We start from the raw sequence: 12,881 nt of genomic DNA, 5'->3' as shown, positions 1-12,881 counted from the left end.
TTAGCATAGCAATAGTATTAGCCTAGCATTAACACTGCTTTGATGTATCCCCTACGAGTTATTTCATAAAGAAAGCATCAAAGCATCGACTGATCGCTTTCATGTGTCCTTATTTCTGGGTGTGGCCAACATCAAACATCATAGCAATCACTAGATGCCTCTGAGGAAGACTGACGGTTAGGAGTTGAAGAACATGTCAGGAGATCAAATTTCCTCAAAAAATGTTGTCTTTTATGTTAAATTGCAGTTGACAATTTTTTAAATATTTCCAAATACAATTACAAAATCAATTATCTGAACTCAGTTACAATTCAATTGCGATGGCAATATATATTTTTTCAATTACAATTATAACACTATCATTGTAATTATCTATCAATTACACGATTACTTTTATAATTGACCCCAACCCTGATACCTATCAGTGATCAATATGGCAGCCAGGTCGTACTGTCGGTCCCTGAGAAAGACATTTAATACAGCAGCATGTTTTTAGGTTGAATGAAGCTCCAAGTCAGACTTTGTGGGGCTGCTAGTGGTGTGAATGTTTGATTTTGTGCTACAAAAGCTAACCCCTGTTTGATGCAGGGGGAATTTAGTCGATGCGCTCACTTCTTTGAAGCAGACGAGCAGCTCCCTGCGCTGTTCTGCACTCCAAGGCCAAACTTTGCTTGTTAGTTTTGGAGTTTGTGAGAAAAGCGTCAGAGGCATCGGTGGAAAGGCGATGCGTGAGGTGAGCGGGTGTTTGCCTGAGATTCACTGATGTCCAATGAGCAACAGGAGAGCTTAGCAAATACAGCACTGGAGGGAAACTCTGTATTTGTATTTTGAATCTTAGAATAAAAGTTGTTGTCTTTACAGATGTAAAAAGAATATTGTGAGGAAGTTTATTGATTCCCTGAACCCTGAGGAAAGGACACAAATAGACTTAAAGTCTCAACTTTTTTGGCTCGAGTACCCCCTTTCAGGTTAATTATTGGGGTGGACATAAGATAGTAAAATTTTAGAGAGCGATTGCTAGAAGGGATATGCAATTAAAGGCTGTACTTTTTGAAATCGGAATATATGTTAAACTAAAACAAAAAAATACACAATGCTTTACACAAATAATAAAGTTCAAATGAATGTGAATGTGCATCTGAGTCCATAGCACTATGAACTACAGCAGTGATTCTCAACCGGTGGGTCAGGACCCAAAAGTGTGTCACGGACCTGTACTGGGCGGGTCGCGGACAACTGATAAAGAATAAGAATTCAATGTGTGTCTCATGTTGGACTTGTCTTTTATTTTGAAAAAAACTTATTTTGACAGGCATGCTGTTAAATACATGTTGCACAGGAAAACATAAATCTATGAGTGCCGATCCGATCCACTACATTTTTTTTTTTTTTTTTAAGGAGATAGTGGAAGCAGACATAGTAAAAGGTGGCCAAAAATGGTCCGAAAGTGGCATGAAAAGAATGTAAAATGATGAAAATGGGCCAAAATCAGTCAAGAGTGGCCAAAAAATAAAAAGGAAACAGTTGGTATGTAATGGCTAATGGTAGCTTAAATGGGCAAAATGTGGCAAACAGTAGTGAAAAATGGCCAAAATGTTTTACAAAAAGAGGCAAAATATAGGGAAAAAGGAAACAAGTGGTATTCATTGGGTTAAAAGTTAGTTTATTAGGATGAAAGGACAAAGAAATGACAAAATCTGGATAAAGGTGTCAAAAAGAACTTGTGAAAATGGACAAAAATATAGGAAAATGGGAAATGTATTGACAAGTGTCAGAACTTTTTGAAAAGGGGCTAAAATGGGACAAAGGAAATAGGTAAAAAGGTGTTAAAACGTTTCCCCATTTTAAGGTTTTCTCCGGAAATAATAATTAAAATTAAAACATAAAGAGCCACATGTTGTTTAACATCTACATAGTGTGCGCTGATAATGTGTGTCCCAGACCACCCGTGGGTGAGGCGCTGACTGCACGTCACTGGTCATATAATGCAAAAGTTTCGAGTGCTTTGCAGGACTAGCATATACTGAGAGTCAATGAGGCGTGCAGAAGTTGTTTGTGTTTGTTTCATCAGGCAAAATCCTGATGCTGCCAAATGCACATGTACAGCACACACTCAGCTCACGTTCATATTTCTGCGCCAAGCAACAAAAGCACCAACGCACATAAACTTATCTTTTTTCTTCTTTCTGTGAACACATGGATTGAAATGGGAATGTGCAGCAGATGCATAAGGCTGTGAAGATGTAAACAAGTATGTACAGAGTGTGTTTCATCCAATCCACGGACAGAGGACAAAAACCACCCACAGTTAAACAACTAGAACAAAGCACACACACACACACGTTGATGCTCTGAAGCAGTCATGCACATCCCAATCACACATCCACAGCACGCCGTATTCACAGCTGAGGAAACAGATTGTGCTTGTTTGTCTGATGGTCTTCTCTGCTTGTTTGTTTACTGTGGCTCAGCCAATGAAAACCCAGCACGCTGGGGATCATTAAGTGGCTAAAGAGAGCTCTCCTGATTGGTGGGTGTGCCTATCTGGGTCAATGTCCTTGTTAATAAGCGTTTCAACATCTTTCCCTGCTTGTTTGACTTTGGGTTCTTGGGTTAATCTATGTGTTTTTGTTCAGGTTCTGTCGTTTATACACCTGTCCTCACCTGCTCTAATCACGCTGACAGACGGAGCCATTATATTTGGCAGACAATGTGACAGTTAAGGCCAAAACTAGAGCTTTTTTTCCTTCACGAGCCGAACTGGGACTGAAATACATTTCTGTAGCGCAGTGTTTCTCAAATGGGAGTACGCAATGGTACTACTGGGAGTACTTAGAGAGAGAGAGAGAGAGAGAGAGAGGAAAATAAACGATATTTTATAATGTTCTTTGTTAGTTAAAAATAAATAAATATTATCAACTCACAAACGACAACAAAGAACCACTAAATGAGAGAAACATGTACTACAATATACACAAAACATACAAAATGACATAAGAAACAACCAAACGACACCAAAATCGCACGCACTGAGGGAGACAAATTTAAATAATACCAACAACACACAAAACCAACAACAAAAACACACAAAATAAAAGGACAAATATATTGAATAATAAAAAGAACAGACAAACAACAAAACTACACAAAAAACACACACAATGATGATAGAAATGATCTTGATTAGTACATGAAGTGAAAATACAAGGGTTAGTCTCGTTCTAAATACTGTTTCATTCTTTCATTCACCCCAATTCTGAGCAAAATGTTGTTGTTGGACTAAGGGGTACTTGAGCCAGGAAAGTATGAGAAGCGCTACTGTAGAAAATATGATTTTTTTTTGTCCAATTTAATGAGAATAATGTAATGTAAGTGATAGTGAACAGTGGTCGGCTTGGTTTCAGAGCTGCTAAAAGTCTTTGCGTTGTTAGATGTCATTAGTGGGGATTGTTGTAACAAATGAAATCATCCCATTGATAATGATTCCTTTTGTCAGTCATCTTTCCTAAAGACCCCTCCCCCCCCCACCACCACCCTCAAACAGCCTCTTTGTATTTCCTGCTCTCATATACTTTGACAAGACTCACTGACACTCTGCATCTCCTTAGTGCCTCACTCACATTTCAAACACCCCATTTTCCCTTCCTTTCTTTCTTTCTTATATTTTTTAAAGTGCCTTTTGCTAACTAAATGGGCCAATATCACCTGAACACAAACAACCGCTTAACCCAAATGTTTAATAAAATAATGATGATCCAGCCTTAAATAAGCACGGACAATCGTCATGTTTCAGCACCATGGACAGCGTAAAATCACTGCTAATTTAACCACACAAAAGTACACCCACAAGGCCATAACTCTTCTAATGAATCAGCAGCACAGCAGAAAATGAAAATAAAATGTGCTTACCTTTTATTTGTCAAAACAGCCGAAAAAAACCCAAAAACAGCCATGGAACTTTTTTACATATTTCACAGCCGAGGCCTGACTTGTCTTTCATAAACCTAGAGTAGCAGATCATCTTAGCTTTGAGCTGAGCCTCTTTCTCAACATCCATATCAACACTTTCCTTCTCTTCTCTCTGTCCCTGAGTCCTCCTGTGTCCTGTCTGTTGGAGACAGCTTCTCCTGCTTTAGCATCTTCACTACAGGTGCTGCTAGTCGCTATGCTAACTACTGCTGCTTTTCTCCTCAATTTCCACAGAAACACCCTTAGACTTCTTTACCTCAGGCTCAGCTTCACTTATTGGCTTAAAAAGCTCTTTAAATCCAACTGCCTTTTATTTAAGCCATTTTATTCTGTCTTTCAATCTGACAAATCACTCTTTAGACGTGGCGTGGGCGTGGCCTGATTTTTTAAATTTTTTTTCCCCATTCTTCCTCACTCGCGCTCAGTTTTCACTTTCATTTTTGTGTGTACAATGAAATTTCCGGTGATTTCAACTCAATAAAAGACACAGCTGTCCAAATATAAAACCTAAAAATGTAATCAAAACACCTAAAAGCAAATGAGGTGCTGGAAAATAATAATACAAATAAATGAGGTGCTGGTTTTAATCAAGATCTTGCTCCGACAGGATCCGGCCCAAATTTAGCTCTGGAGATGTCCATTTAAAATGTCCGGCTTTGTCATACCAATCCTGGACAACGTTCTTCCTAAGGAACAAAAAGCTACTTGCAATGTTTGTGTAATGTAATGTTGTTGTTGTTTTTGTGTCCAGTACATTTCATAGGTTGAGGCTGTTTGTTTTGTAGCTGACAACAGTCACACACACACACTGAGCTCTGGATCATATCCATCCTCCCACGGAGCAGCGGTCGTCAAAGACACTTGAGCTGCATTAGACTGTTTATTCAAGCATGTGTGAGGCGTTATTAACGGTACTGTTTCTGTCACAGCTTCGTGCCCACGCTGTGGACATGAATGGAAACCAGGTGGAGAATCCCATCGACCTGTACATCTACGTGATCGACATGAACGACAACAGACCAGAGTTTCACAACCAGGTCTACAATGGATCTGTGGCTGAAGGGTCCAAACCAGGTGAAGGACTGTCCGTCCATCCATCCATCTATCCATCTATCCATCCATCCATCTATCCATCCATCCATCCATCCATCTATCCATATTCATATGAAGTTTGGAGTTTGTGTATTCTATCTTTCATGTTTGGTTCTTTATTTGACTGCTCTTTGTTTGTTGGTAAAATGTGTACACAATGGTTATTAGGGATGTAATTATTAATCATAAGGCAGTTAAAAATCGATTCATAGGTATCACGGTTCATATCGATACTCTGAAAATTGAGTCGCAGTACTTTTTTTAAACAGCAGAGGGCACTATCTATTTATCCTTCTCTTGTCCAGAAGCGGAGGTGGTGGGCGGAATCTGCTACTACTCTCTTTCTGGCCGCCTTCTACTCTTAAACATGTTCATAAATGATTCCTTACCCCTTTAGCACCGAAAGAATCTGTAATATTACGTGAATATCTGTAAAGGTCATGTTTTTCTATTAACTCTGTCCGCTAGCATAGCATCTCTTATTCACTGCAATAATATCTGCATGCTAACCGACCACTGGGTTACCAGCGCCCTCTGCTGGTCCAAACAAATATCTGATGTAAATACAGTGAAATGACTGGGTTTTTTTTAAGTCCAATTGTTAAGGCACAAAATACATTTTCAGTTGCACTTTTAGAAAGAAAAATAACTATTATGCAGTTTTGCATTGTTTACTGTAGAACCAGAATTTAAATTAATAGACTTCTTCTTCATTTGCATTATTCCTTTATTTATTTCATTCAAGATTTATTTTTAGTTAAATTGCATTGTTTTGAATGTTATTTATTTTAATGAGATAGCCAGTGAAGGTAGTTTATTTAGCTGAATATTAAACACCAAAACTATTTTTTTATTCTGTTGAAAACAAATGTATTAAGTTAATAAGTTATGTTGTTGATTGATCTTAGTCCAACTCTCAACATTTTAGTCTAAGTATTTCAGTTTGGTGTAAAATGTAAGAGTGACTGCCCTCTATGGGTTAAAACCCGGTTATTAATATTGAATTTTGCTATTGGCTGAGAACGTGATTCTGTGACAACCTCCTATAAGAACTAGCACCTGTTGACTCTGCAATCTGTGACGAGTAAGTTTGATTGAGATAATTGTGAATACAGAGCTATATTAAGTAATGAGTAGTTTATTAGTATAGTATAGATTGTTCTTTTATAGTTTTGACTGGGCGTGTCTTACTCTTTAAAGCAGGTAAGGTGAAAGACCAGATTTCTGTGCTTTCTCCAACTTTATGAGTGATACGCAGTTATGTTAAATGCTAAATTTTTACCTCAGCCAACGAGGTAATGTTTTCAATAATGTTTGTCTGTCCATCTGTCTGTCCGTCTGTTAATGTGAATGTTTGTTAGCAAGATATCTCCAAAAATGAAATTGGGCGATCTGATAAACAATGACAAGAGGAAGAAGAAGTTTGATTTTGGAGATGGTCCATATGTTACTGTAGATACAGTACAACATGTTTTGGTGACTTTGCCCCTCTGAACTTGGCGGAGGTTTGCACTCTGAGTGTTTTTCTATTCAGATATGTTTAACGTGATTAATGAGCGTTCATGGAGCATATATAATAATTAATTTATTGTTTTTGTTCTTTTTTTTCATTTGAGACAAAGTAAGTAAGAATTAAAATAAATTAAAGAATGTGTATTTCTGAACATGGACTAAAAGTGTTAAACAGTGTTTGATAAACAGTAAACACCACACATTAGAACCTAAATTGATTTTAACTCAACATTTACAGCTGTGATCAAGTTGGAGATTGCGCAAGATGTGCAGTATTTTGGCTTAAAAAAAACTGAGTGGGAACAATGGTTGACGTCACGTCCATTCTTTTTACTGTCTATGAGAATGCCTGCTAGCAGTACGAGAAATTGTGAGTACATAAAGGAATCAACAATCTAAATTCTGACCACAGGCCTGGGCTTCTACAGTTTAACTCACTTTGAATTATTTCAGACATCTGTACTTTAGGATGTGAGCTTTCTGAGTTTCCTAAAGTTTTTTTTTTTTCAATTTCTGACTAATTTGTGTTTGCATCACAACCCAGTGCATCATTATCAGATTCGCTGGAGCGTGGAAAGATGTAGACGTTCCATCTGAATTAGGAAAGTTGTGGTCAGCACGAAGGCCGACATCAGATCAGAATGTGCAAGTAGTCGTCATGTCTGGATTGGAAAAACTCTTGTTGTAATAATCAGACCCAGAGGGCTTGTGTTTGCCTTCACAGCGATCAGATCTTCTTTTGCTACAAATTTTAATCTTAAGAGACTTCTTTAAAAATATAGTATCATTTGCGTGTGTGCGTGCGTGCGTGCGTGCGTGCGTGCGTGCGCGTGCGTACTCCAGTTGCCCATCACTGCTGCGTGTCGGTATATACAGAGCTCCTAATTATGAAGGGCAAGCAGACATCCTTTGTTTTCCTCTCTGTGCGTTGTTTAAAATGAGAGTTCGCAATGTCGGAAGTGTTGGAGTTTAATTATGTATTGCACTGAAAAGAAGCCAATTGATGCTAATTAATAAGGAACACATTACGCTATGTGCAATTTAATTGTTGCTCTGCCCTTCATTAAGCACTCAGTGCCGGTGCCGTTTGTTTGTGGTAAACACGTCAGGTCTCAGAGTGAGGTGACAAAACAATGCAGAATATGTTGAGTGCTGCAATTTGTGTCTTCCTGTACTCTGTCATCGTTCACTGCATTTTAACTACGGAAATAGAGCGCATGCTTGTCTTATCGTCTCCATAGTCGGAAGAAAAGGAAGCATTTGAGTTTGGTTTAGTTGGAGAGCAAAGGGGAAAAACTTTCATAAATGCTTCGATCTGTTTAGGGTTTAAAATATCTTTCATGAGTTAAATCTTGTTTTTAGATGTTGTGGCAAGTGGTGCACAATTATTTTTTTTGAAGTTGTTTGATGCTGTAGTTAGAAATGTCAAATAAACTAGTGGCGGATCATTAATTTCTGCTCCGGATTTTGACTCTTCTAACCAGTTTTGTGCTAGTTAGTGCTAATAAATAGCAATTACTGAGTGTTGTTACCTCACTGAAAAAGTAGCTCAAGCTGTGTTTCCATTACCGTTGGAAATGCGCAAAATCTAAATAGCGCAATAAAAACTGGCAATGGAAACACCTGGATTTAAAAAAAAAAACAAAAAAACTCATGTATCGCTAAAATGTTTTTACACTTTCATGGAGAAGTTTTTCAGATGTTTTGATAATGAAATGTATCACAAAAGTTTAATGGAAACAGTTTTTCTGCAATTACACGTCACATGACGTGACATTACTGGTCACATCACCACTTCTCCAGAGGTGTAAAGAGTACTGACATATTCTACTCAAGTAGAAATACTGCTACTTGATTCAAAGTAACAAGGACAAGTACATGTAAGTCGTACATAAAATACAAAGTAAAAAGTAGCTCAATTGAATAGTTCTCAAAGTAAAAGTTACTAGTTACTTTCACCCACAACGTTTATTTTTGGTAATAAATCTTGCCACGGTTCCCTTACATACAGTAAACATCTCATATGTAAATCTAAAAAGGAAGAGACACAATCTTGCACAGTTGAAACTTCATTTGTTTTCCACAAATGCGTCTGTATAAAATAAAAGGTTGGTCAAAATGAAAAAATATTTTTCAAATAAAATAACATCAAATAATTCAGTTTAAATTAAAAAAAAAAAAAAAAATTCCCAGGCTACATTTATGAAACTGAGAAAATAACCTCCATTTAATGCTGTTTTTGAGCCGTGCATTACGTTTAATCTGATTGGTCGGCTATGATGTGATACATTTGATTGTTTTCTGGTCATTTCATTTTTTCTACTTTCACAATGTCCGTTGATCATTTTAAAACAAAAAATAATAATTTATTCAGCAACGGTCTGGCCATACCAGCCTGTCATTGCCCGATCCCGTTAGATCTCGGAAGCTAAGCACGTCTGGGCCTGGTTAGTATTTGGATGGAGACCACTGAGAATTCCAGGTGCCACAGTGGGGTGGCAGTCACCCAGTGGTATCTGTCATTGTGCCCTTGGGCAAGGCACTTCACCTACATTGCCTAGTATGAATGTAGTGTGTGAGTGAGTATTGGTGGTGGTTGGAGGGGCCGATGGCGCACTATGGCAGCCTCGCTTCTGTCAGTCTGCCCCAGGGCAGCTGTGGCTACAATAGTAGTTTACCACCACTAATTGTGGAGTGAAAGAATAATGCCTTAATTCTGTAAAGCGACTTTGAGTGTCTATGATAAAGCGCTATATAAAACTGATGCATTATTATTATTATTATTATTAAATGTAACAAATTAGGTAAAAGGATTGATTTATTATCCATAAAAGCAACTAAATTACAGTAACATAAGTACTTGGAATCCGTTATTTTCACTTCTACACTTTTCTCAGAGAAAAGCTTGTACTGTACGTGTGAACAAAAGAGGAGACCCAGACATTTCTTAGCATCGTACTTAAAAACTATTACTGCCACATAAGACAGCAAACAACAAAGCTATCTTAGAGTGTTATAAGGAGGTTAGGAGTGTCCTTCTTCCTGCAAAGAAGTATTGTGGAACAGCCAGACAGTCAAAATGCAACAAAACTTTTGAAATTTTCATTTGAAATTCTTGTTGTGTAAACGGAGCTGGAGTTTGATGATTGCCAACATTCAAATGCTTTAACGTCTTCAAATATTCTTTTTTTTGTGTGTGTGTGATATCATTGGAAAGCTTTGAATCCACACACTCAAAATGCCCCCCTGGCCGACTTGTTTTTGTTTTTTGTTATTTTTTCAAACGACGTGTCACATGCAATATGGACCAAAACTCATATCTCGATATTTTTTCTCAAAATGGCGATATGTGATATAAATTGGTATTTTTGATTCAAATTAAGTCTGACTAGAAAGAAAATTTAGGGTTAAATTTGCCACACAGGCCCATTTATTAACAAGCACAATATGTGCCACTTTTTTCTTTTTTCCTTTAAGGGACAGCATGTATGAGTGAGTTCTATAGTGTGGCTCTTTTAGGGGAAGGTCTGGGTTAGGACTAGAGTTGGGCACCGAGAGCCGGTCCGGAACTGTTACAAAGATGTTTGAATGTCCATGAGTTTTTTCGGTTCCTAAATTTCTGCACTAGTTTGTTTCCGTGGCTTGTATTACTCCGCCCTGCTTTCTCTGTTTGTTTACGTGGGAACGTTCACACCGAACTCGACTGCAGTCACTTCAATATAGTAGCACTTTTTTGGCCATATCATAGACAGCACCGCTTCTACGGTTTAACTTATCAACTTAAGGAGTTACTAAAGGATGAGTTCACCCAGAATGTAGGCGTATTCAAGAAGTTAACAGCTTGAAATGTTGCCCCAGTAAATTACAGAAGTGTAGGACAGTCCTCTGCTGCTGCCGTCTTAGTGGGAGGGAGGGGCTGCAGCCTCGGCTTTACAGACAGTGATGGCCGAGGGAGTTGTTGCTTGAAGTCGCTTTGAGAAGTTCACACTTTTCAACTTTGAGCGATTAGGTCGCGTAGGACTTAGTTGCCAGAATAATAATAATCTTCACCAACAAGAACTGTTGATTATTTGTCATGACTGCTCCAGGTTTTGAGTTTGTTTTATTTAGTTTCACATCTTCCTGGGCTGTAGCTCTTTGTTTTTTAGACTGCTGCCAACTATGTTTGTAGTGTTATTTTAGCAAGTTTCAGTTTTACAGTTACTTTTGTAATTAAATATCCTAGTTATAGTACAGCAACCAAATTAAAGTGTATCAACTCAGTGAATTTATAAAAAATAGCCTGTGTAAAGGCTTTTTCAAATGAAAAAAATATCCTTTGAAATCTGTGATATGTTTACCTGCACAACTCAAAAACTCAGAATCGAGAATTGTTTTGAACAAGAATCAAAATTGTGAATCGGAATCAGAATCGTTAAAATCCAAACGATGCCCAACCCTAGTTAATACGCACTCAGTAATCTATCTAGCTGTGTTTTTCATGCTGTTCTGAGAAGTAGCAAAAGCAGCGACTTCTAGAACGAGTATTTTTATACAAAATTAGCTATAAAATAAAAATATATCAATATAGGCGATATTGTAATTTTCTATATTGCCAAGATAGAAAACTCTTTTGAATATCAATATGTTGCCCAGCCCTACGTTTCTTAAATCATTAGCTTAACGCTAGTTACCCCTTGATTAACAATACAATGTGGGCAGGGGTGGAAAGAGTACAGAAAAAAATCTACTTGAGTAAAAGTTATGTTACTATGATTTAATTTTACTTAAAGAAGAAGTAAATTTACTGGTGTAAAAATCTACTAAAGTAAAAGTAAAAAGTAGATCACCTAAAATGTACTCTGAGTAAAAAGTTAGTTTCTTTTTTTTTTTTTTTGGGTGGGGGGTGGGGCATCTCTCCCATGCAATAAAACAGACGTGTATAAAAATGTATGAGGTAAGTGCTTGTGTCAATACATCCCGTGTGTCAGAGCATCCATTAAAAAAATTTCCAGTGAGAGAACACTTCCTATCTAAGAATCTCTGAAAAACTATAAACACTCCGTTCTGAGTCGCACACAACCCCCCCACCCCCCACCCACCAATAATGTGCATATCTTAACGACGACGTTAGGCTCACAGCCAAGGATACATGAGGTTTGTTTGTCACATACATACATATTTACTACAACTGACTAGTACTTTATGACATGTAGTGAAATAGCATTAGGGTGTTCAGCTTTATGTGCGCTATATAAACACAACCATAAAATCAAAGTTAGCTCGCTAACATACCTCTGACCAAGTGGTCGTTACAGACACGGGCATCAGCAGACTCTGCTCCTCCCGACCACAGACGTAGGTTTAAAATCCACTTCTTATGGCGTTTTCTGTGAGCTTTTTACATTTCTCACCTTTGTGAACGACAACCTTCAGTACTCTAGAAAATATCTTTTCCTTTTCTCGGTTAGAATGACTGGAGCAGCCGAAAACTACACAAAACATGAGCAGTTTGATGATTTCAGACGGCAGATTCTCAGGCTTCCTGCTCTCCATCTGAATCCAACGCTCTAGCTTTGTCGCGATGCAGCAATGTGAGTGACGTCATGTGAATCAACAGAGCAGGTCATAGACATATACACATTCTATTGGCTGATCCTAACAACAGCTCTAGGGTACGTTCACGAGCACAAATGGTAAACAATGACACCACAGTATATTATATCTATGGCGCAGACTCCCGTCCGTGCGGGATTTATTTTACTCAGTACTTTGTTACATTTGAAATAGATTCTGTTACAGTTACATTTGAAATAGATTCTGTAAAAGTAAAATTACAGATTTTAAAAAGTACTCAAAAGTAGAAGTACACAAAAAAAAGCTACTCGATTACAGTAACGAGAGTAAATGTAATTAGTTACTTTCGACCCCTGAATGTGAAGAAACTACATTATGGTTAGAACTTGTGTTATTAAGTCATTTCCACTGTATCTATGGTTAAATATAATCCTGCCACTAAATGCCATAAACTGGTGTTTGTCTTGCCACAAACTTTTGGCAAGACTGTGAGCGTCTTTGCACCTTGGTATCAAAGGTTCTCTGAGGCATTACAACATCTTCACATCTAGTACTGTGTGAAAGCCATCAAAGAGGAGCACCTACAGGGAACAACTCTTATCACCATCAGCAGATGCCGTGCGGAGAGAGATTCGATCAAGCTGTCAGACAAGGACCAGATTGAACTTGCTACATTTGTCTGCTTTCTGCTACCGGGTCCCCGCTCAGTGACAAAGAAAACTGCCACTAATACAAACCAATTTATGCTGAAA

At 37.9% G+C, this 12,881-nt stretch overlaps 1 protein-coding gene and 1 pseudogene across 3 annotated transcripts in view; both read left to right on the top strand.

The window, feature by feature from the left end:
- Positions 1 to 12,881, top strand: part of cdh4 (cadherin 4, type 1, R-cadherin (retinal)) — a 383,532-nt gene that overhangs the window by 314,597 nt on the left and 56,054 nt on the right. For all 3 annotated transcript variants that reach the window (XM_028447500.1, XM_028447499.1, XM_028447501.1), the window contains one exon: positions 4,899 to 5,043. In XM_028447500.1, coding sequence (XP_028303301.1) covers positions 4,899 to 5,043 — 145 coding nt within the window. The remainder of the gene's footprint in view (positions 1 to 4,898; positions 5,044 to 12,881) is intronic.
- LOC114464156 (uncharacterized) lies at positions 8,951 to 9,067 on the top strand (annotated as a pseudogene).

The sequence above is a fragment of the Gouania willdenowi genome, chromosome 5 (genome assembly GCF_900634775.1).
Source record: "Gouania willdenowi chromosome 5, fGouWil2.1, whole genome shotgun sequence".
NCBI lineage: Eukaryota > Metazoa > Chordata > Actinopteri > Blenniiformes > Gobiesocidae > Gouania > Gouania willdenowi.
This window is presented reverse-complemented; position numbering and strand designations above follow the sequence as displayed.